Source organism: Myotis yumanensis, unplaced genomic scaffold (genome assembly GCF_028538775.1).
Source record: "Myotis yumanensis isolate MYYU_CA2020_CCGP unplaced genomic scaffold, mMyoYum1.0.hap1 SCAF_17, whole genome shotgun sequence".
NCBI lineage: Eukaryota > Metazoa > Chordata > Mammalia > Chiroptera > Vespertilionidae > Myotis > Myotis yumanensis.
In genome coordinates this window covers 36,300,030-36,325,483 of record NW_027223768.1, presented here as the reverse complement: position 1 = coordinate 36,325,483, position 25,454 = coordinate 36,300,030, and the positions used below count along the sequence as shown (strand labels likewise).

Genomic DNA, 25,454 nt, shown 5'->3' with positions numbered 1-25,454 from the left:
AGTTCCCCAGTTAATCTTTCCCCCTCCCTCACCTTCCCTCTGAAATTCATCAGTTTGTTCCATGGTTCTATGTCTCTGGATCTATTTTGTTAGAACTTATTGGGGTGGCATTGGTTAATAAAGGTATATAGGTTTCAAGTGCACAATTCTATAATACATCACCTCTATATTGTATTGTGTGTTCATCACCCCAAGTCAAGTTTCCTTCCATCACCATTTCTACCCCTCTTTTACCTCCCCCACTCTTTCCCTCTGGTAATCACCATACTGTAGTCATGATTTTTAAAAAATATACTTTTATTGATTTCAGAGAGGAAGGGAGAGGGAGAGATAGAAACATCAATGACAGAGAATCACTGATCAGCTGCCTCCCGCACGCCCCCTACTGGGGATGGAACCTGCAACCTGGCCATGTGCCCTGACCGGGAATCAAACCATGACTTCATGGTTCATAGGTCGATGTGCAACCACTGGAGCCATGCCAGCTGGGTTGTAGTCATGAAACTCTTTATGGGTGCTTCAAAACACTTTCTCCATCCCATAGAACCAGAGCTTCTACTCGGGTTAAGAGCATGGTTGCTGTTGAAGGCAAGATCCTGCAGTCTTCGAGTTTCACCCTTGAGTTAGAAGAGCTTCTCTCAGATCAATAGGAGGCCAAAAATGGTGGGTACCATGACCATGAGCCACGCTGGAATCCAAGCTACTCCAGAGGATCGGGCTGAAAGGGCAAGAAAACCCCAATACTTAGGTGACTTGATTACTGCATTGAGAAAGGGTGGGGCTGTGGACATTGTCATGGGAGCCAGAAAGTGTATTTCCTTCCTGAATCCAGTCTCATTGTGCCTGAGACATCCTCATCCCAGACTGGCTCAGTCTCCCCAGATTAAAGTATAAAGAGTGCAGAAACCCTTTAACTATTACTGGCTCAGCTGAGTCCTGTGCTTGCATGTCTGTGAGCCTGGGAAAGAATCATTCTCCTCCACCAGACAGCACTAAGTAGGGCAGAGCTCCAGGTATAGACAGATGACCATTTAATGCTATGCACAGATGACCTTAGGGAAGAAAGGACTACTTCTTCCTGTTTCTCCACCTCATTAACCATTTGTACCAACTAGAGGGGAAAAAAGGGAGAAGGGACAGACAGGGAGGGAAGGGAATAAAGACAGAGGAGGAGAGGAGACAGCCAGGAGGAGAAGGAAGGAAGTACAAATAATAAGGGAAAGACAATGAGTGATTAAATAGGGAAAGGAGATGAGGGATGCTTTTCTAGGATAATTTGGGCAGCTAAAAAGTGACAAGATAGGTTTAACCCTTCCAAAAAATGTATGTATTATTGTTTTCATCCTTGCTGCAAATGAGCAGTCACCCTCATTTGATAAAGGACAGGGACTGTGTGTCTTCCTTTTTCTGGATCTCAGGATAAGGTGTTGATGTAAAGGTAGTGCTGGAACTGCCCAGTCAACTTATGGTCTCAAGGTCAGACACCAAATTTCACATGAGTCTGAGGTGACAGAAAAGCAGCAAATATGAGGAGACTAGAAGAGATATGACCAGTTAGTTAGGAAGAATAAAGAAGAACATACAGTTTCCACAGTCCAGCTGTAGCAGCAGAGATAGAGAAATCAGCACAGATATGGGGAAAGTAGACTGGGTCCAAGAAGACCATGTAAGAGCAATGTTCTTGGGGGCCATGGTCTCTGATGACTGGGCATGACAGGGATCTCAGGTAAATGTTGGCATCACAGGGATGAGTTATTCTAGAACAGTGGTCGGCAGACTCATTAGTCAACAGATCCAAATATCAACAGTACAATGATTGAAATTTCTTTTGAGAGCCAAATTTTTTAAATTAAACTATATAGGTAAGTACATTGTTATTAACTTAACTAGAGGCCTGGTGCACAAAAATTTGTGCACTCGGGGGGAGGAGAGGGGGTCCCTTAGCCCATCCTGTGCCCTCTTGCAGTCTGGGACCCCTCAGGAGATAATGACCTGCTCCCGGGTGGCAGAGGGCACGTCCAATCCCTAGGTGCAGCCCCTGGTCGGGCTCAGAGCAGGGCCAATTGGGGAGTTGGGGCGCTGCCCCCTGTCATGCACAGAGCAGGGCGGATCGGGAGGTTGCGATGCCACCCCTAGTGATGCTCAGGGTACAGCCAGTGGGGGGGTTGGGGCACCACCCCCTGTCACACTCAAGGCAGGGTCGATAGGGAAGTTGCGGTGCCACCCCCTGTCACTCACAGAGTAGGGCCGATAGGGGAGTTGGGGCACCACTCCCTGTCATACACAGAGCAGGGCAGATCAGGGGGTTGGGGCGCCGCCACTGTCACACTCAGGGCAGGGCCGATGGGGAGGTTATGGCTCTACCCCGTCACACACAGAGCAGGGTCCCTGGGAGCGGGGGGGGGGGGAGTTGGGGCACCGCACCCTGTCACACACAGAGCAGGGCCGATTAGGGGGTTGGGGTGCAGGCACTGTCACACTCAGGGCAGGGCCAATGGGGAGGTTATGGCTCTGCCCTGTCACACACAGAGCAGGGCCTGTGGCGGGGGGCGGGGGGGGTTGGGGTGCCGCCCTCTATCACCCACAGAGCAGGGCCGATCAGGGGGTTGGGGTGCTGCACCCTGTCACACACAGGGCAGGGCTGATTAGGGGGTTAGGGCGCTGCACCCTGTCACACACAGAGCCGCAGGGTGATCAGGGGGTTGGGAAGCTCCCCCCTATCAGGCACAGAGCAGGGCTGATCAGGGGGTTGGGGCACCTTCCCCTGTCACAAACAGAGCAGGGCAGATAGGGAGGTTGTGGCCCAGCCCCCTGTCACACACAGAGCCGCAAGGTGATCAGGGGGTTTGGGCACTGCCCCCTGTCATGCTGATCCCGGTGCCAGGAAGCATATCACCCTATTACTATATAGAATAGAGGCCTGGTGCATGGGTGGGGGCAGGCTGGTTTGCCCTGAAGGGTGTCCTGGATCAGGGTGGGGGTCCCCACTGGGGTGCCTGGCCAGTCTGGCTGAGGGGCTGAGGGCCATTTTCAGGCTGGCGGGTGACTGAAGCTCCCAACCGCTCCTTTTTTTCTTTCTTTTTTTTTTTATTCTGGGCCAGCTTTAGCTCTGAGGCCTAGGCTGCTGAAAGCAGGTTTCTGGCTTTTGTTTACCTTCTGTATTTAAAACAATGTTGCGGTCCTGCTTGCTAAAGCCTGGCTGACTAAAGCAGGTTTCTGGGGTTTGGTTTAGCTTCTATATTTGTCACAAAGTTTCTTAGAGTTGCAGCTCAGAGGCCGGCAGTGGCAGGCGGAGAACCTGGCTTCCTCCGTCACTGAAGCAAACAAGCCTCCCTGTTCGATTCAAGCTGCCTGGCTGCCGGCCGCCATCTTGGTTGGCAGTTAATTTGCATATCTCCCTGATTAGCCAAAGGGAAGGGTAGCGGAGGTACGGCTAATTACCATGTTTCTCTTTTTATTAGATAGGATTAGGGTACTCCTAAGGCTTAGGAAGAGCCACACTCAAGGGGCCAAAGAGCCTCATGTGGCTCACGAGCTGCAGTTTGCTGACCATGGTTCTAGAAGGATATGTACACCAGGATTCAGGGATGTGATTTCAGGGGTGGAGAGAGTAAGAGAGACCTGAATGCTGGTGATAGCAATCCATGCTATTAAGGGGATCCCCATACCCCTAGTGTCTCCCAACTTGAAGGGATTTTGCCTAATTTAGCTACCATTCACTGAAGACTTCTCAGGCACTGTGCTAGGTCACTTATATTGTCTCATTCAATCCTTACAACATGAGATAAGAATGAGGTAAGAACTATTATTTTGTCTGTTATTTAAGAGGAACATGACTTAGAGAAGCTAAGTAACTTGCTTAGTTAGTATGTGACACTCCCAGAGTTAATTCCCAGGTGTCTGACTCCAAAACCCATAGACTTACTACCCAATTTTAGCTCCCCACTATGGGTTCTGTGTAGGCTTGATAGGGATTCAGGAGTGATGCTCAAGTGAGTGAGTAGATTCTCCCAGGAGATGGAGGAATCTTCAGCATAAAACACAGAATTTGCCTGCTTAAATTCATCGAGGAGAACACAGCTGGGGAGAGCAGAGAGTCTCTACCTTATGATAAGGCTCTCACTCCTGTTCACTACTTGTTCTCCCTCATGCTCATCTCTTTGGCTCTTCTTCTGTTGTTGATTTAGACTATCTACCAGAAACCCCACAATGCACCTGCTCAACAATGTGTGGCCTACTCTCCCACTTGCCCTGTTCTCTCTGGTCACCCTGATATCTCAGATTGTCCTACAATTACCCTGGCCTCAGATTCCAGGACCATGCATTGTTAGAGAAGGCGAGGAGTTGACATCCTGTGCAACTGCCCGTTGCAGCTAAGGACACTGATCTCCACAAAAGTGAGGTGAGTTCCCTGGGAGGTGTTAGCAGAGCCATGAGTAGAACCTGAGTCTCCCAGATGCCTTTGGGATTCTCCATCAAATTCTGTGCCAGGAGAATTTGAAAGGGTCCCCACACCTTTCTTCATTCAAGAGAAAACTAGTGACCCTGAACCCACCTCAGCTCCCTTGGGAATATTTCTTACCCAGTTTACAGGGTGAAATGAAGTAGACTGTGTCACTGTTGTGGCTCACAGGATTGCTGACTTCGCATTTGTAAAACTTGGAGTAGTTTTGAGGTATAACGGTGATATTAAGCACACCACTCTGGAGCTCTTCTGAAATGCGTCCTGAGTCCCCATACCAGGTGTAGTTGACAGACTGATTCTGGGCCGTACATGACAGGACCAGATAACAGCTGTTGTTCATTTCCTGTGTCTTCTCAATTGTTATGTCAGGCTTAGGTACAGGATCTGAAGATGAGGAGGATGTTATAAGATGAGACATTAGATTTATGTATTTATGAGGCATTTATGCGGTGAAGGTTTAGCCAACAATGTACAAAGGAAGCTAGGAGTGACAAGTGCTATGGGAATTGGAGTCATAGAGCAGAAGCCCCTATAGAGGGAACCAGTAAGCAGCTTGGCCTTCTGGGAAGCTTTAGCCAGTGGTTCTCAACCTGTGGGTCGCGACCCCTTTGGGGGTCGAACGACCCTTTCACAGGAGTCGTCTAAGACCATCAGAAAACACATATATAATTACAAATCACTATGCTTTAATTATGTTCAATTTGTAACAATGAAAATACATCCTGCATATCAGATATTTACATGACGATTCATAACAGTAGCAAAATTACAATTATGAAGTAGCAACGAAAATAATTTTATGTTTGGGGGTCACCACAACATGAGGAACTGTATTAAAGGGTCGCGGCATTAGGAAGGTTGAGAACCACTGCTTTAGACTGAAAGAGCTTCAGGAGGAGGAGCTATGCACTCAGAAACAAAACAGGTTTATGACCGTCTGTGGGCCAGAAAGAACAGCAGAGTGCTGGCAGAGAGATCTGCTTGAGTCAGAGTTGGTATCCCAACTATTTGAACTGCTCGGGGCCTTTTCTCTAGCAATGGCCATTAGCTGACATCTTGGTCTGTCTGTTCTTCAAAGACTTTTGGACTCAGTTTCAGCAGGAGTCCTGGGGTAAGAGATTCTGCCCTGCACATGGCAGAGCCCTTTTCTGGACTCTGGCGGGGCTACAGAGAAGAGCCTATGTAACCACAGCACCCGTCGGCAGTGACCAACAACTCTGTGAATGCTAACTTTGCTGTCTCAGTGTCGCGTGCAGTGCCTACACATAGCAGGTATTCTATAAGTATCTAATGAGTAGATGGATGGAGCAGCGATGAGATAGAAAGGACAAAACACTAGCTTTGAACTGAGACCAGCCTGGATCCTGTACTTGGCTCTGGTGGAGTGACGTTAGGCAAGATAATTGCTGCCTTGAATTTCCTCCTCATTTGTTAAATGACACTGTCCACGGGAAGGGGTTTTCTGCAGACTGTGTTATAGGCATGCTGGAGGTCACGTCATCACCACAGCTGTGGTCCTGCAGCCGCACAGGCGAAGGGGTAATCCCAGCATCTGCTTCTTCCTGTACTAGGGTCACTTTACTTGAAATTCTCTCTCTTTTTTTTTATATTCTGGTCAGGGGGAAACCATCTGCAGAATCAGATGTCACAGGATTTAAATGTGACAGAGAATTGACCAGGTCAGAGTTTGCCTCTGGGTTGTATGTGTGTGGAGGGGCAGAGGGAGCTCTACCAGGCTGGTGTCCTGGACTCTCGACACATCATCTCTCAGATTGCTCAACTCACCCTGCATGCTTTAGCTGAGCAATTTTTATACAATTCTTCCGCCACTTCCTGTGGTCTTGCACACACCTTCCTCGTTTCTCATGGTGAGCAGCACAGCTCTGGGCACTTTGTGGAAGGGACTTATTGAATCGGGTGGGGTAATCTGGTTCCAAGATGCCCCCTTTGAGCTACCAGAAATTCCTGGGTGGGACTAAAGGACAATTCTTCTGCTACACACATCTTGAAGGTCTTATCTTCAGGCAGATGGACTGAAGCCAAACTAGATTGTGGATTTTAAAATATTCAGAAATTTTGCAAGCTGGTTGCGAAACCATTAGTAACTTAGAATTGAGTGTGATGGGAGTATTTACCACACAGATTGGTAAATGACGCAAATTTGGAGTTGCTTTTTTCTAAACACCACTATAAGAGACTTTCAATATTTTCTGTTCTCAGGACCTCCTGAATTTTTAGGCCATGTGACATGGAGGAAGTGAGCAAGAAGAAGAATCTAGTTTCTTAGAACTGGGACCATCTGGCTGGTGGGACCTAAATATATACAACGCTTTTTATTTGCACTATTTTAGCATTTAAAAATTATACACTTTGATTTTTATAACATCCTAAAAGGTAGATATAATTATCCTTATACTATGATGAGTAACTCAAGGCTCTGAGGTGCACACTTCTCTTGGATGTTTTTCCAGACTCTTTCTTCTAACTTCTTACCCCAGAAGGCTAGGAACCATGTTTCTGCTTTATAACCTAACCCTTTTGGCCATTAATGTTTAGATCAGGTACATATACCTGAACCAAGTTGGGTTAATCAGTCTCTCCTCTCCTCTCCTCTCCTCTCCCCTCCTCTCCTCTCCTCTCCTCTCCTCTCCTCTCCTCTCCTCTCCTCTCCTGTACTTACCCATTTTATTTTCTCAGGGAAAAGATGAGGGAAAGGGTCAGTATGTATACTACAAATGATAGATTGCAAATGGCTAACTCATAGCAAAATCAGCCATCAAATAAGCAGTCCCCAATAATGAGGTCACCAAAGCCCAAGGAGGCTTAGTCTTCTGCAGACAAAAAAGAGGGGGAGGGATCAGGGGAAGAACATACAGATACATGCTTTCTTACCCTCCCTCCCCATAAAGTTAAGATTTCACACAAAGCTTTGGTTTTCGGCAGTAAAGATGGAGTTACATTCATCTGTCTCCTGAACTATCTTGTGGCTACTTTGACATAAGTTTCTTGAACCTGCATAAAAGTTCCTGAGTGACTTGGATATACATTCCTCTTCCCTTTCTTGGCCTCCAAACCCCACTTTCAAAATGGAAGGCCCCCTCATTGCTCCTCTCTACTCGAACGTTAGAGATTAAAGTACTCCTGGTCCATCTACACACAGCAATCTAAGTGTTTGGCATTAATCACGTATCAAGAAATGGTCTTGACTCAGGAGTTTGGGATCAAGGAATGGAGTATTCTTAGCTTCTTCAGGCTTTCTGCATATATATCACTTAAGAGTTGGGGAACCCAGCCTGCGTGGCTTAGTGGTTGAGTGTTGATTTATGAACCAGGAGGTCATGGTTCCATTCCTGGTCAGGGCACATGCTGGGTTGTGGGCTCAATTCCCAGTGTGGGGCGTGCAGGAGGCAGCCAATCAGTGATTCTCTTTCATCAATGATGTTTCTATCTCTCTCTCCCTCTCCTTTCCTCTCTGAAATCAATATATATGTATACACATACATATATATATTAAAAAGAGTTGGGGAGACATTAAATGGGGGAGCTTCTTTGTGGGGGTGGATAAAAGAGGAGTCAAGTTTTTAGGACAGAAGAGCTGGTCCAAAATAGGAAACAGGGGAAGGAGAATAAAAAGAGAGGATAGTTTAATCAATAACTGGTGTTTAAAAAATTGGACAGATACATGCAAAAGAACTGAAACTAGATCACCTTCTTATATCATACATAAGAATAACCTCACCATGGATTAAAGACTTAAATGTAAGATTCAAAACTATGAAACTCCTAGAAGAAAACATAGGCAAAATTTCAAACATTTCTCTAGCAATATTTTTTTATGACATATCTCCTCAGATAAAGGGAACAACATTAAAAAAATTAAAAAGTGGGACTACATCAAACTAACAAGTTTTTCACAGCAAGGGAAACTATCAACAAAATGATAAGACAACTTACTGAATGGGAGGAGGTATTCACCCATGGTACATCTGATAATGGGTAAATATCTAAAAGTTATAAAGAACTCATACAACTCAACACCAGAAAAACAATCCAATTAAAACATGGGCAGAAGATCTGAATAGACACTTCTCCAAAAAGGATATACAGATGGCCAATAGACATATGAAAAGATGCTCAACATCACTAATCATCGGAGAAATACAAATCAAAACCACAATGACATACCACCTTACATCTGTCAGAAAAGCTATCATCAAATATCAACAAACAACAAGTGTTGGTGAGGATCTGGAGTAAAGAGAACCCTCATGCACTATTGGTAGGAATGCAGACTAATGCAACCACTATAGAAAACAGTATGGAGGTTCCTCAAAAAATTACAAATGGAACTATGGCCCAGCAATTCCACTTCTAGATATACATCCAAAGAAACCCAAAACACTAATTTGAAAGAATATATCCACTCCTATGTTTATTGCATTATCATTTACAATAGCCAAGATATGGAAGCAACCCAAGTGTCTATCAATAGATGAGTGGATAAAAAATTTGTGGTACGTACAGTATACATGATGGAATATTACTCAACCATAAAATAGAATGAAATCTTACCATTTGTGACAACATGGATAGATCTAGAGGGTAGTATGCTCAGTGAAATAAGTCAGTCAGAGAAAGACAAAAACCATATGATATCACATATGTGGAATCTAAAGAACAAAATAAATGAGCAAATGAAATAGAAACACACTTATAGATACAGAGAACAAACTGATAGAGGCTAGAAGGGAGGGATGTTGGGCATGGGGACAATAGGTGATGGATTAAGAAGTACTAGTTGGTAGTTACAACATAGGGAATATAGTTAATAACTATATATGTTGCCAGGTGGGCACTTGAATTATCAGAGGGAACATCACTTATTAACCTATATAAATATCTATCTGCTGGGCTGTACCTGAAATTAACACAAGAAAGTACTGATTGCAAACTGTAATAAAAAAATAAAATTTAATCCCTGGCTGGTTTGGCTCAGTGGTAGAGTGTTGGCCTGTGGACTGGAGGGTCCCAGGTTTGATGTCAGTCAAGGGCATATGCCCAGATTGCGGGCTCCATTCCCAGTAAGGGGTGTGCAGGAGGCAGCCAGTCAGTGATTCTCTCATCATTGATGTTTCTATCTCTCTCCCCCTCCCTCTTCCTCTCTGAAATCAATAAAAATATATTTTAAAAATTAAAAAATAATTTAAAAAGGAAGCTTACTTTGCTTAAAAAAAATTAAGCCCTGGCCTGTGTTTCTCACTGGTTAGAACATCAGCCCACACACCAAAGGGTCTTGGGTTAGATTCCCGGTCAAAGGCACATACTTGGGCTGGAGGTTTGATCCCCCGCCACCATCAAGGTGCATGAGGGAGGCAACCAATCAATGTGTCTCTCTCATATCGGTCTCTCTCTCTCTCTCTCTCTCTCTCTCTCTCTCTCTCCTTTCTACTCACTAAAAATCAATGGAAAAAATATCCTGAGGTGAGAATAAATAAATAAATAAATAAACAAATAAATATTGGAGAAGAAACCTGAAAGTGGCCCTGGCCAGTGTGGCTCAATTGGTTGAGCGTAGTCCCATGCACCAAAAGGTCACTGGTTGGATTCCCAATGGAGGCACATGTAGGAGGGAGTCCAATCAATGTTTCTCTCTCTCCCTTTCTCTCTCTCTCTCTCTCTCTCTCTCTCTCTCTCTCAAAAACAAAACAAAACAGAAAACGCCTGAAAGTGTAAAAAGTAGCAAAAAAAAAGTTAAAGTGCATGAGATAGGTCATCCACCACAGCATGTGCAGTTGGCAACCTGGAAAAGTGGGACACCAGGACCAAATAAATAAAGTTGTATTGGCCCAGAATGGGGATGGGAGTGAGCTTAGGAGTAGCTGGTCCGCAGCTGGCTTCCCAACCACCCCTTTTGCCCATGATCACAACCCATTGCCTGGGACAGTTCTCAGAACCCTATCCCAAGAGTGGGTTATGAAGAGAAAGGAAAAGCCCTGCCTTACCTGGGCTGCCCTCCCACAGGATGGAGTGTTTTGTGGGTGGGTCTATCAGTCTGGTCTCCTGTTTAATCTGTTTTCACTCTGGCACAAGAAACAGCATGATTACATATCCTTCTTTAAAAGAAAAACTACTTCCCTACCCAGGTCACTTTCAACGCTGGAGCTTCTGGGGCTGAAGACTCAGACAGAGCACAGGGAGAGATGTCCCCCAAAGCCCTCACATGCATTTGGATAGAGCGTGGTTGGAGTTCCTTACCTCCCCCTTCCCTGCTCACCCTCCAAGAGGGAAGAGGGGGTGATGCTGTGGACTCCAGGCTGAGATACAAGCAGTGCCAGCTGCCCCCTACCCACCCTCTTTCCACTTTCTCCATTCCACTTGCACTTTGACACTTCCTGATCACCAAAGGATCCCCCACGCACACTGTGGCTCAATTCTGGGCCTCGGAACAGATCAGAGTTACGGATCTCTTTCTCTTCTTCCTGTAAGTAGGCTGGCCCTGCTGGGCCTTCAGTGGACAGGAGGTCACCATATGGCCGATGCTCTGGCAGAAGTGGCCCATTGTGGGCTGGGATGGCAGCTTGCATTCCTTGGTATGACGGTCTAGACCTCCACCGTTGGAGCACCTGTCCCTTTGACCTGCACTTCTGCATGTTCTTCCCTCTTGGCCTCCTCTCACTCCCAATACAGGACACCCCACTAGAGCTGGTGACTCAGATTCCAGGTAGTTGGTGGACTTCCTTTTTTATTATTTAAAAAAAAATATTTTTTTAGAGAGAGGAAGGAAGAGAGAAAGAGAAAGAGAAACATTGATGTGAGAGAAGAACATCAACTAGTTGCCTCACATATGCACCCCGACCCCTAACCTAGGTACGTGCCCTGATGGGGAATCGAACCTGCCACCACATGGTGTACAGGATGACACTCCAACCAGCCGAGTCACACTGGCCAGAGCCTTTGGTGGACTTCTTAAAGATGAACTCCACTGCCTCACCCTCCTTCATGCCCCCAAAGCCCCCCATGTGTAGCTTATTCTGCAAACTGCTGGTTTAACACAGAGCCCATGGTAGTTGGCTACGCTGAGTTCCTGGGCCTGTCAGGTCAGGGAGCTGCTGGCCCCAGAGAAGTCTGAAGGCAAAGAGGTAGTTTGGAGAAGAGGCTGCTACATCTTTCCCAGCACAACCAGTTTTTCTCCCTTGGGACTGAAACTGAAAGATAAAAAGTCTAGACTTGGAGAGATAAGTCATGTAAATGGCAGGAAACCACAGGCCTAGTCCACAGATTCCTGCGGCTGGGGAGTCTGAATTGGCCTTAGTTCTCAGTCTTCGTCCCCTTCAGCCCTTCTTGAATCTTCCAAAGTCCTTCAGTTAATTTAAATAATCCTAGTTTCGTAAGTAATTTCTCATCTTTTTTTGCTAAAGTTACATCAAATTGGTTTCTCTTACTTGCCATTGTGTATGAAAAAAAGGCCACATGCTAACCTGACTAGCTCAGGGGAGGCCTGTATGGCCTTTATCAAAGACCTAAAGGAACCACAAAGGATGGTCTGAAATTAAAACATTAACTAAAAGCTGTGTATGGTGGGTCGTCACATTCTGATAAAGGTCAATATTGACCATCACTGAGTCTATTGTCTTTTTGCATCTACGATAACATATCCTTGGAATGTCCATGTAATTTCCCTTTTTCTAGACCCCTCAAAGCCCAGGCACCACTCTGCGGAGACCGCAAATCCCCGCATTGTCATTGAGTTCATTGTTGACTGTTAACTATCCTGCACCCACCTAAGTAAAAGAAGCATGTGTATCATTTTCCTTTTTATCCAATCCCAGAGGCTTCCCCCCTGTGCTTTCTCCCACCCCCTAATCCAGTGGTCCGCAAACTCATTAGTCAATGGAGCCAAATATCAACAGGACAACGATTCAAATTTCTTTTGAGAGCCAAATTTTTAAAACTTAAACTATATAGGTAGGTACATTGTTATTAACTTAATTAGGGTACTCCTAAGGCTTAGGAAGAGCCACACTCAAGGGGCCAGAGAGCCGCATGTGGCTCGAGAGCCACAGTTTGCCGACCACGGCCCTAATCTATCATCAATGGATTTCATGTGACCCACTTACGTCTCCTCCTTTGATTGTAATGTATAAAACAAGGTGAAAAACTGCCATCCTCTGGATTATTATCTCAATACCTTGAGATTCTGCTTCCTGGCAAATGTCGCTCAAAGAAACTCACAAAAATGCTCAAATAAACTCACAAAAATTCTTTACAGGTTTGAATGTGTTTTTTTTTTACATTAATACCATCAAAAGAAATTTACCTAATATGGGCACAGCAATGTTAAAATCTTTCTCCAAGGTCACATAATTAGTAAGTGGCCGGAGTTTTTAACCCAGGAATGTCTGATTCCATGTATAATGTCCTAATCCTTATTCCATGTATACTGGTTAAGCTGGAGCTGTGAGGAGAAGTTGTTGGCCCGTACATTCAGAAAGATTAAAAACTCTCCTTAATATCCTGCTCCATCCTTTATCTCTTCCATCTTTTTCCTTAAGTCTGATAAAGTCTTTGATCAAATATATTATTAAGATGAGTTCAGAACTGATCTCAGGAGAACATGAAGAGAAAAGAGAGGAAACCACCTCTATTGTTTTTCTTCTCTTCAAGTCTTACACTCATTAACATCAGAAGAGGTGTTTAATGTCTCAAGGCTATCAATTTGGGCTCTGCCGGCCCAGGCTCCCTCCCAAGTAGCATTGGCTTCAGGAGAAATAAATTAAGCCTGTACTGAGGTTTTTCTCTCCTCCTCCCAAGAGCCCCCATGATACCAGGAAGCCTCCCACTGGCCCATCCAGGGGCCCAGAATGGGGACTTGCCCTTGGGTTCCCCAAACTCACCCAACACTTTCAGTGGGATTCTCCTTTCCTCTTCAAACCTAGAATTCAACAACACCTTCAGGATGTAGGTGCTGCTGTCTTCTTCCTGGACATTATAGATGTGAAGTGCGCCATCTTGACGACCAAGTGTGACCCTGTCCTTAAACTTAGTTTCGAAGTAGTGAGGATTAGGCTGGTTGGTGTCCCATTCTAAAATTTTCAGGTCGGTATTGTAAAACCAACCAAGACGTTCATAGTCCTTAGGCAAATTGGAGCTTCGAAGACTCACATTGCTGCCAGAGAGCGCGAATTTTGGATCTGCTGATTGACCTGCCAATGAGACAGAGTGAGACCCAACTTAGAGAAGGCAGAGATGCCTGGGCTGGTAGGTAAGGGAAGAAGGAAGGAATTTCTGCTTGCAGCCATGACTATAGTCTTTATCACAGGGCCTGGACCCCTGATCAGGAATTCAATGAAAGCTGGAGATTGGGAAGTGGGCTTGGAGACAGGAAATGTTGCTTATAATCCATCCAGTTCTAACTCAGATGATAAAGAAAAAGGACACTGAGGTTGGCCCAGTAGATTTTTCAAATAAAATAATGACAACCCATCTCCTCTCTGGGCTTGTGTTCCCTACTGGTTCAATTAGCTTCCCAGCAGTAGGTGTGGAGAGAAACAAGGTTCAAAGTGGACAGGAGACAGAGCTAATCAGTGGCAAAGTATAAAAAAAGTATGAACACATTTTAGTAGCAAAAATTTTATGCTATTTTTCTGGCTTTAGTGATACTGGTAGTCTTTGCAAGCTTTTTAAAACTTGTGATACCTGGGATTCTTTTTCTTATTCTAACTAAATTTATTTTTATTCTTTTTTTTTTTTTTTATCTTTATTGTTCAGATTATTACATTTGTTCCTCTTTTTTCCCCCCATAACTCCCCTCCTTCCAGCTCCCACCCCACCCTCCACCCTCACTCCCCACCCACTGAGTTCATCCATAGGTGCATGATTTTTGTCCAGTCACTTCCCGCATCTCCCACACCCCTTTTCCCCCAAGAATAGTCAGTCCATTCCCTTTCTATGTCCCTGATTCATTATAGTCACCAGTTCATTCTGTACATCAGGTTATTTATTCACTTGATTCTTAGATTCATTTGTTGATAGATGCATATTTGTTGTTCATAATTTGTATCTTTACCTTTTTCTTCTTCCTCTTCTTAAAGGATACCTTTCAGCATTTCATATAATACTGGCTTGGCGATGATGAACTCCTTTAGTTTTTCCTTATCTGTGAAGCTCTTTATCTGACCTTCAATTCTGAATGATAGCTTTGCTGGATAAAGTAATCTTGGTTGTAGGTTCTTGGTATTCAGCACTTTGAATATTTCTTGCCATTCCCTTCTGGCCTGCAAAGTTTCTGTTGAGAAATCAGCTGACAGTCGTATGGGTATTCCCTTGTAGGTAATTGAGCCTCTTTCTCTTGCTGCTTTTAAGATTTTCTCTTTGTCTTTTGCTCTTGGCATTTTAATGATGATGTGTCTTGGTGTGGTCCTCTTTGGATTCCTTTTGTTTGGGGTTCTCTGCGCTTCTTGGACCTGTAAGTCCATTTCTTTCTCCAGGTGGGGGAAGTTTTCTGCCATTATTTCTTGAAATAGGTTTTCAATATCTTGCTGTCTCTCATCTTCTGGTACTCCAATGACTCTGATATTAGTCCGCTTAAAGCTGTCCCAGAGGCTCCTTACACTATCTTCACACTTTCGGATTCTTTTTTCATTATGCTTTTCCAATTGGGTGTTTTTTGTCGAATCTTTGGTTTGATTCTTGTGCTCCTCTGGTCTGCTATTGGGTATAATATTCTTTATTTCAGTCCGTGTATGCTTACTTTCTAATTTCTTTATCGTAGCATCAAGGGTCTCATTAGTTTTCGTGAGGCTCTGCACAAATTTATGGCAAGCCCTCAAAATTGCGATTCTTAGCTCCATATCCTCCATTTCTGTCATGTTTTTTTGTCTCCGCATCTTTTATGCTTTCTTGGTGCACCCCCTTGTGGTCTCTGTGCGCAGTCTTGTTCTAGCCAAGCCTTAATTGTTGTAGTTAACACTAGAGGGATTTGACCACCAGGCCGACTGGCGGTGGAAATCAGCTGTGGGAAAACTTCAGTCCTCAGGGGAGGCGCTAGTCCAGCCCTTGCCTGAGGCGATCGGCAAATGGCTGCGCGCAGGGTTTGGGCAGGGCGGGCTCAACAGGGCGGGGGGGAGGGAGCAGCTATGGCTGCTCTCAGTCCGTCCCCAGGGGCTCTGCCTCTCTGTCCCAGCAATCGCTGCAAACCTCAGAGGGGCCGTAGCCAGACAGTCCCGCTTCTCCCGTTTGCGTCTGGGTCCCTAGAGACTCGCCCGGATCTGTAGCCCAGAGTCTGAGACTCGCTCCTGATTGAAAACGACAATCGCGCCCTCAGCCGCCAGCCCGCTTTGCGCGCGCACCCTCACCACCGCACCGCCGTACCTTTAAATTTTCCACACTGTGCCTCCGCTGAGCGTCGGAATGCTGTTGTTTTTGCTTCTAGTTGAAGAGACTCTCCTCCGCCAGCCTTCCTGTGCGAACCTTAGTATTTTACTTCAGCACTGTGCCTCCTCTGAGCCTCAGTATGCTTTTCTCTTTCCTCCTAGTTGTAGAACATCCACTCAGCCAGCTTTCCTGTGGTTCTGGATGATGTCCGTTCCGTCTTTTAGTTGTATTTTTGAAGTGGTTGTTCGAGGCAGCAAACTCCCGTGTTTACCTATGCCGCCATCTTGGTTTCTCTATTTTTATTCTTATTTGTACATACGCTTTTGTTCTTTCTTTCATGAAGGTACCCCAAATTGTATAAACCTCAGCTGTAAAAACTCAGGTGGTTAAATTGGAGAAAGAAAAAATGATACCTACAAGATGCAAGGTAAAAGAAGGTCTGTTGACTCTTTTTGTAGGTGGGGAGAACTAAATACTGTACATATATACATTCATTGACTTCAGTCAATGATGGACTGCATATACAGCAGTGGTCCCATCTATATATATAAAAGCCTAATATGCAAATTGTCCCCTCAGGCAGGAGTTCAACTGACTGGGAGTTCAACCGATCGCTGTGATGTGTGCTGACGACCAGGGGGCGGTGCAGAACAAAGGAAGGCCATGGCTGGCAGCTGGCAGCTGCTAAGGACCCTACCTGTGCATGAATTTTTGTGCACTGGGCCTCTAGTAAGATTATAATGGGAAAAATTTCTATCGACTAGTGAGACATAGCCATCTAAATGTTGTAGTATAATCCATTACTCACATGTTTGTGGTGATGCTGATGTAAACATGCCTACTGCTCTGCCAGGTGTATGAAAGTATTGCACATACAATTATGTACAGTACATAATTCTTGATAATAATAATAAGTGAACATTACTTGTTTATGTATTATTATACCATATTTTTATCATGTACTCTCTCTACTTATAAAAAAAATCTCCTGTAGCCCTAGCTGGTTTGGCTCAGTGAAAAGAGTGTCAGCTTGTGAACTAAAGTGTCCTGGGTTTGATTCCAGTCAAGGGCATGTACCTTGGTTGCAGGCTCAATCCCTGGCCCTGGTCAGGTTGTGTGTGAAGGCAATCAATCCATGTGTCTATCTCACATCAATGTTTCTCTCTCTCTGTCTCCCTTCCACTCTCTCTAAAAAAATCAATGGAAAGATATCCTTAGGTGAGGATTAACAAAAAAAAGTTTCCTGTAAAACAATATGCTGTGTTATACTTGCAACAGCCTCATATCATATATATTGATCACATCATATTATTTTGTGCTTAATTGAATCTCGTGTTGCTTTATAAATTTAGTGTAGCCTCATGGCACAGTTTTTATGAAGTCTACAGTAGTATGCAGTAATGTCCTAGGTCTTCACATTCACTTAACCACTCACTCACTGACTCACCCAGAGCAGCTTGCAGTCCTGCAAGCTTCATTCGTGGCAAGTGCCCGAGACAGGTGTACCATTTTCTATCTTTTATACCGTATTTTTACTCTACCTTTTTATATTTAGATATGTTTCAGTACAGTAACATGCTGTATAGGTTTGTGGCCTAGGAGCAATAGGCTATGCCATCTAGGTTTGTGTAAGTGCACCCCATGATGTTCACACAATGATGAAGTTGCCTAATCACACATCTCAACATGTAGCACATGACTGTCTAGGTTGAGAAAGAATAGTAGAAAAAAGCTAATGGTAGAGGAAAGGGGGAATAAGACTTATGTTACTCTGATCTCATATACTGTCACACAAAACCAGAATCATATTGCTCAACATCATACACACACACACACACACACACACACACACAGACACACACACTAGAGGCCTGGTGTATGAAATTCATGCACGTGTGAGGTCCCTAGGCCTGGCTCTCAATCAGGGCTGATCAGGTTCCCAGCCTCCCTGCCTCCTCCTCTCCTCACTGCCCACACGTCACCACCCCGGCATGGTTCTAATGAATGAGTGGCCTGGAAAAGCAACATAAACCTGAAGATAGAAACACTAGAAATAAGGGTTGATTGACCATAAAAGAAGGAAAAAGAGGCATTCTAGTTTTCTAAAAGAATTCTATAATCCACTCACAAATTGAAGAAGAAAGATGGATTAATTTTACTAATAGAGATTGCAAAACTAATGCAGATACATTGTAATACAACTTGAGGCATCAAGGTGTTAGTTTAGTCAGCTAATGGAGGATTGTCTAATAAATTCAGATAGATTGATATTTACTTATGTAGAGTATATTTATGTATTTTTCAATTTTTAAAGTAAATTGACAAAATGTTAATTTGCCTTCCTACCAATTCCTTATTTTAAAAGGTAGGAGATATATGCATCACCCATGGACACAGACAATGGTGTGGTGAAAACCTGGGTCAGGGGGCAGGTGTAGTCTAGAAGAGGTCAATGGGGGAAAAGAGGGGATATCTGCAATACTTTCAACAATGAAGATACATTTTTAAAAAATATATTTTATTAATTTTTTACAGAGAGGAAGGGAGAGGGATAGAGAGCTAGAAACATCAATGAGAGAGAAACATCGATCAGCTGCCTCCTGCACACCCCCCACTGGGGATGTGCCCACAACCCAGGTACATGCCCTTGACCGGAATCGAACCTGGGACCATTGAGTCCGCAGGCCGACACTCTATCCACTGAGCCAAACCGGTCAGGGCGAAGGTACATTTTTTAAAAATAAGAAATAAAATAAAAGGTAGGAGAAACAACTTTAAGGAAAGCTACTATTTTGATTTAATTCTAACAGGAGCAAGTAGTTGGGTATGTGTCTGGATGCTTAGGATAAAGTAACTGTGTTTACTTACGTGTAGTTTACAATAGAAAATAAATCAGATATTTGCTGTGCTTATCCATGATTCTTGTTCATCAAAAAAGCAAAATTTAAATGGGGAGGGGGATTAGATGAAAGGAAGTCATAATTTTATGCAAAAGAGTCTATTCAGGAAAAAGGAGGATGTTCTAAAGAGGAAGTTCTGATTACTCTAAAAACAAGTCACATGATCTCTAGTAAAACTTCTAATATGGAAAGAGGTGCATGTTTAAAATATTGATATGAAATTGAGGCTCTCTGATACGATCAACTATTTACAAACCTCTACAAACTTTTTTGGGAAGTTATTTGTCAGCAGATCTCAAGACTGAAGATTTGTGTCATGAGTGACAAGATAAACAGAGTACCATTTCCTGAGATGGGAAGTCAAATGAATTCAATAAGTCAGATTACCATGGGTCAAGGCCTGAACAACTCTTTTAAGACATATTAGTGTGAATGGGAAGGAAAATGGTAGGGCATTATGTAAAGGAGCATGAAAAGTAAAGAGAGTTTTTGATTGTTTTTAATTTTATTTAAAGAGGAACCCTGGCTAGCAAAGCTAAATGGTTAGAGCTTTGGCCCGCACACCAGAGGGTCTTGGTTCAATTCTCTGTCTAGGACACATATCTGGATTGAAGGCTCAATCCCCAGCCCCCATCAGGGTGCGTGAGGGAGGCAACCAATCTTTGTGTCTCTCTCATATCCGTGTTTCTCTCTGCCTCTCTCCCTCTCTTTTCCTCTCTCTTCCACTCTCTCTAAAATCAATAGGGCCCTAACTGGTTTGGCTCAGTGGATAGAGCGTCAGCCTGCGGACTGAAGGGTCCCAGGTTAGATTCTGGTCAAGAGCATTTACCTTGGTGGTGGGCACATCCCCAGTAGGAGGTGTGCAGGAGGCAGCTGATCGATGTTTCTCTCTCATTGATGTTTCTAACTCTCTATCCCTCTCCCTTCCTCTCTGTAAAAAATCAATAAAATATATTTAAAAAAAATAAATAAAACCAATGGAAAAAGTGTACTCAGGTGAGGACCAACTATAAACAAACAAACAAATAAACAAACAAACCTAATCTATGATAGGTCAAGGGAAGGAGCCAGTGGACAGGGAGACAAGGGAGATATAGCTCCTTTCCTTAAGGAACTTGCATTCCAGTGGATACAGATAATTAATAAGATGATTTTTACTACTGATAGTAAGTGTTAGGAAAAAGAAAATAAGGAATGCTAAGGGGGCACGTAAAAGGGACAACATGCTTCAGTTTGGGGGTCAGGAATGGCTTCTGTGGAACGTGTGAGTAGGAATCATTATAAGTAGAAATTCGCTAGAGAAAGATGAAACCTTGAAATAATGAGTGCTCCAACCAGAGGAGAAAATAAAAAATAATATCAAGTGCCTGGAGGGGAAAAAAAGTAACATTTATTTCAGGAAGTTAAATAGCTCAGTTGGTTAGAGCAAGATTACGTGAGGGTAGTGTTAAAGAGGAAACCATAGGCTGCCCAAATGGCATCACTGTGCTAAAAGCCCATAATACAAAACCTAGATTCAATATGTGACCTAATTATTGTTTCAACCTCTCCCAGTTTCAACCTTAATGGACCAGTCTGAAATTTTATGGTCAACACCTATGAGGTCATCTGAATGGGAACCTGGGAGGGAACTTTCTGCACGAAAGACAGCCTCTCCCTTTGTCTTGGTGGACCACAGTTTTGGGTTGCTCCCTGAATCTGCTTCTCTCGGGTTACAATCTTTTGTTCAAATAAATACTGTTTTATTCTCCATGACAGCCTAAAATTATTCTTGGTGGACAGAGATTTATGCTCAGAGTTTCTGCTGTAATCTCTCATTTGCCACGGTGGAAAGCTGCTGAATATATCATAGGGTAAAACCTCATCCCCAGCGTGATCTTTCTTCCCCTAACATATCGCTGGTCATGTGGTTTGGACGCCCTGACCTTTCTTCCTTAGAGATGACATTTAGGCCTCAGGGGCATTTCAGCTCCATGCCAAAAAAGCAGCAAAGCAAGACAATCAATGCCACGGCAGACCTCAGGACAAGCTGCATTGACTAATGGCCCCAGCCCTGGTGCTGACCCATCAGTCAGCGGAGACCACAGCCCTGAAAGGACACACCTGAAAAGCTGCTGAATAGTTTACTGAAAATTTCCCCTGGGATTTAGGCAGAATCAAGATGGAGACATAGGTAAACACCTGTACTTGCTGCCTCCCACAACCACATCAAAATTACAACTAAAATACGTAGCAACTATCATCCAGAACCATGGGAAAGCTGGAGACGTGAAAGTACTACAAATAGAGAGGTAAAGAAGAAAGCACATTGAGACTGGTAGGAGGTGTGGAGGGGCGGAATGGGCTGGCACCTGGGTGTGCCACTTTTGTAATTGGGAGGGAGGTACAAGCTCCTGATCTCTCTGAGCTCAAGTGCTGGGCGAGACTCTGGGGGACCCAGACACATACGGGGAGAAACTGGACTGTCTGGCATTGGGGCAGGAACTTGGGGGAGGCTTTCTTCCAGACAGAGGTGCTCCCAATGGTCATTGTTCCTGTGCTGGGACCTCCCTGGTGCAGGGATGACTGGCAGCTATTGCTGTTTGATCCACCCTGGTGATTCCCTGAGACCCCGTCCTACCCAATTTTAAACCTCACCCAAGCTGTGCGCAGCGGCTTTTGCATATGAATGGCCTGTCCTTTCTCAACCTAAAGCCTGTCAAACAAGCTGCAGCTGGGTCAGGGAGCCCTAAAGCTATCAAAACAAGGCCCAAGGTGGGCACCAACAGCAGCCTGCCATGCTTCACAGCTGGGCCTCATTTGGGCACCCAATACAAAGAGGAGGAATTTGCAGATCTCTCTGTAGCTCCTGCTGGGTGGTCCCAGGCAGTGGCTAACTTTGCACCTCCTTGGAGATCCAAGAGCCAGTGTACCCAGTGGTCAGTGTGAGACCATACCAGATTACAACTCTTCACATCCATAAGTGGCACACTCCAGGGGAAGACTCAGTGAGCACCAAAACCCTACTGAAGCAAGTCCTGCCCCATAAAGGTGTCTCCTGCACAGCAGCTCTTCCAGTGTAGATGAAGCTGGTCCTCACAGCCAATTGGCCTGGAGGTCAATTCCTCCCAATGATACCAACAGCAATCAAGGCTCAACTACGACAAGACTGTGCACACAGCCTGCAAAGGGGTGCACCAAGAGTGTCCACCTCAGCTAATTGGGGAGGCTGAGCCACTGGGCCCTATAGGACACCTACTACACAAGGCCACTCTATCAACTCAAGGAGACTTAGCAGCTATCCAATACATAGAAACAAGCATAGGGAAGCAGCCAAAATGCGGAGACAAAGAAACATGTCACAAATGAAAGAAATGGAAGAAAGCAAACTACTGGATACAGAGTTCAAAACCACAGGTATAAGGTTACTCAAGAATGTTCTAGAAACCTCTAAGGAACTTAGTGAGACCTTCAAGGATCTTAGCAAGAATGCCAAAAAAATGGAAAAGGGCCAGTCAGAAATTAAACATACACTGACTGAAATAAAGAATAATATACAGAGATTCAACAGTAGACTAGAGGATCCCAAAAATCAAGTCAAATGTTTGAAATACAAGGAAACAAAAAACACCCAACTGGAAAAGAAAAAAGAATCCAGAAATATGAAGATAGTGTAAGGAGCCTCTGGGACAACTTCAAGTGAACCAACATCCAAATTATAGGGGTGCCAGAAGAAGAGAGAGCGCAAGATATTGAAAACCTATTTGAAAAAATAATGACAGAAAACTTCCCCTACCTGGTGAAAGAAATAGACTTACAAGTCCAGGAAGCGCAGTGAACCCCAAACAAGAGGAATCCAAAGAGGACAACACCAAGACACATCATAATTAAAATGTCAAGAGCAAAAGACAAAGAGAGAATCTTAAAAGCAGCAAGAGAAAAACAATTACCTACAATGGAGTACTCATACAACTGTCAGCTGATTTCTCAACAGAAACTATGCAGGCCAGAAGGGAGTGGCAAGAAATATTCAAAGTGATGAATACCAAGAACCTACAACTAAGATTACTCTATCCAGCAGAGCTATCATTTAGAATTGAAGGTCAGATAAAGAGCTTCACAGACAAGAAAAAGCTAAAGGAGTTCATCACAACCAAACCAGTATTATATGAAATGCTGAAAGGTATTCTTCAAGAAGAGGAAGAAGAAGAAAAAGGTAAAGATAAAAAATTATGAACAACAAAGTGACAACAAATACATATCTATCAACAAGTGAATCTAAAAATCAAATGAATAAAAAATCTAAACCAAATAAACTGGTGAATGTAATAGAATCAGGGGCATGGAAATGGAGCCGACTGACAATTCGAGGAAGGGGATGTGGGGGGATGCAGGAAGAGATTGGACAAAGATCTTATATGCATGTATGCAGTACCTATGGACTCAGAGAGTGGGGTGGTGAGGGCCTGGGGTGGGGTGGGAACCGGGTGGAGGGGAGCTATGGGGTCAGGAAAGAGGGACATCTGTAATAATCTGAACAATAATCATAAATAAATAAATAAATGGGGAGGGGAAAGAAATCTTCCCTTGGAACCTCCCCTAAAATCTCCACCCTTAAAACCCTTAGGATGGAGAACCCAGTACCCTCTCCTCCAAGCACACCCTCACCTTTCTGTTCCCTCTCTCCTCCTCCCAGGCATTACTTTCCTGACTCCCAAGCTCCGAGGGCCCTTCATCTCTTCATTTACCTCTTTAACATGTTTCCTAAGCCCATTTCTTCTACAAATTCTTTTTCATACCTCTGTGATTTTCTAAATAAATGTTCTCTTATAATTTGAGTCTTGGCTCTGAATCCTTTCCTAGCCAGAACTCAAGTATCGAGGTCACTGAACACCGTGCAGGTCCGGTCTGACCCCATCTATCTAACACCAGCTTGTTCTCTCCCACTGCTGCCAACACTTCCTTTTATTCAAAATTTGAAAACTACCACGGGACTAAGAGGGGCCTACTTTCTTATGGTCCTATTTTTGCCATGTCCCCTCTGAGGAAAAGAGATGGAACTCAGGTTGAGCCACATCCCATGCCCTCTTTTCCATCCAACCAGTGCACAATTATAGGCAGACAATCTGTGGAAAATACCTTGGATGCTGGTCTCCAAGAAGCAATAAAGCAGTAGAAGCTGTAGAGCCAGACACCACTTCAACCCGTCGGAGTACATCTTCTCTCCAGAGCTTCCTGAACGCTGCAGCCAGGAAGGTCTTCAGTGCTCAACTTCCTACTACTCTAGCTGTATGGGTGGGGCCTTGAGAAACAGGAAGTCCCATAGGTTTCTCTTCTTTACATCTGAGACCACGATGGCAGTTTTAATTTTAGTTCATCCTTTTGATAGGATGGACTTATAATCTAACGAGAGGCCCAATGCACAAAATTCATGCATGGCTAGGGCTCCTAGTGACTGCTGGCCGGGACCTCTCTTTGTTCTGTGCCGCCCCTTGGTGGTCAGCACACGTCATAGCGAGCAATTGAGCTCCCGGTCCAGTTCCTGGTTGGTCGAGCTCCCGCCCGAGGGGACAATTTGCATATTAGCCTTTTATTAAATAGGATAGATAGAGCAGCTGAATTAATCTGAAAAGTAATCATATTATTTTAAATCTTAGAACACAGATACTCATGTGAATAGGGGGTTAAGTTTTTCTTAAAGTTTCCTCTTCAAGGCCTGTGTAAAGCAATTGAAGAGGTGACTCAGCTGTGAATGCAGCAAGCACAACCGACAAGCATAGTCAGGCCAACCCACCAGGTATAAAAGCATCATCTCATCACCTGATGACTACAATAGTTGACATCTGTGGACCCTGAGGCCTGCATGTCTCACCCCAGCCCCTTCCCCTTTATAATCCTGTCCCTTGTACCTTGCTGGGAGGCAGGATTTGATGCTTGTCAGCGCCCTGTCTTCTTGGTTGAGCCACATCCCATGTCCTCTTTTCCGTCCAACCAGTGCACAATTATAGGCAGCCTTTTGAGCCACATCCTGGATCTGTTTTTGTTTGTGTGTGTTCCTAGCAACTCCACCTCACAGCCTTCTCAGTAAATACCTAATATCATTCAACCCTGCTTTCATTATTGGACACGGCGACAGGCTGACTGAGCCAAACAGCAGGCGGGGGGCGGGGGGGGGTGGGGGGGTTTCCTGGTAACACTTTGTGGTTATTTGAAGTCTCTTAAAGGTTGTCATGCAGGCCTTCCTGAATTAGTCAGATTAGCATGTGGCCCTTTTTCACCCACACATCTCCCTTTTGGTCATAAACCAACCCAAAGGATGCATTGATGACTAAACTTTGGTTGGATAATGGAGTCCCACAGAGCTAGGAAGGCTCATTCCTAGGAAGTCTCAGTGCCAGCATGTGTCTTGCTGAACAGAGTGGACCACTGGGGATGGGGCAAGACCATAGCCTTAGATGGCATTCAAGGTTGAATTATTATTATTCAAAATAAAAGGCAGGTAAAGGGGAGGCAGTCAGATCCTATATGTCCTTTTTATAAAAAAAAATTTCTTTATTGATTAAGGTATTACATATGTGTCCTTATGTCCCCTTTACCCCCCAGATCCCCCCACTCATGCCTATATGTCCTTTTTAAAAAGTATTCTGGGTACTTGCATGTGGGAAGTCATCCATTATCTTCTCTATCAGAGGGGTGTGGACAAGGAACCCGGAAGGCTGGTGACCTTTGAAGCCCTG

At 44.4% G+C, this 25,454-nt stretch overlaps 1 protein-coding gene across 1 annotated transcript; it reads right to left on the bottom strand.

Moving 5' to 3' along the window:
• Window positions 1-287: 287 nt before the first annotated feature.
• On the bottom strand, window positions 288-24,666 carry CD48 (CD48 molecule). The gene is made up of 5 exons (XM_070396728.1): window positions 24,627-24,666; window positions 23,857-24,019; window positions 13,360-13,668; window positions 4,583-4,849; window positions 288-718 (listed from the first exon to the last, which is right to left on the bottom strand). The coding sequence occupies exons 2-5, from the start codon at window positions 23,933-23,935 to the stop codon at window positions 639-641; spliced, it is 735 nt and encodes a 244-aa protein (XP_070252829.1). The 5' UTR covers window positions 23,936-24,019; window positions 24,627-24,666; the 3' UTR covers window positions 288-638.
• Between the last annotated feature and the right edge of the window lie 788 nt (window positions 24,667-25,454).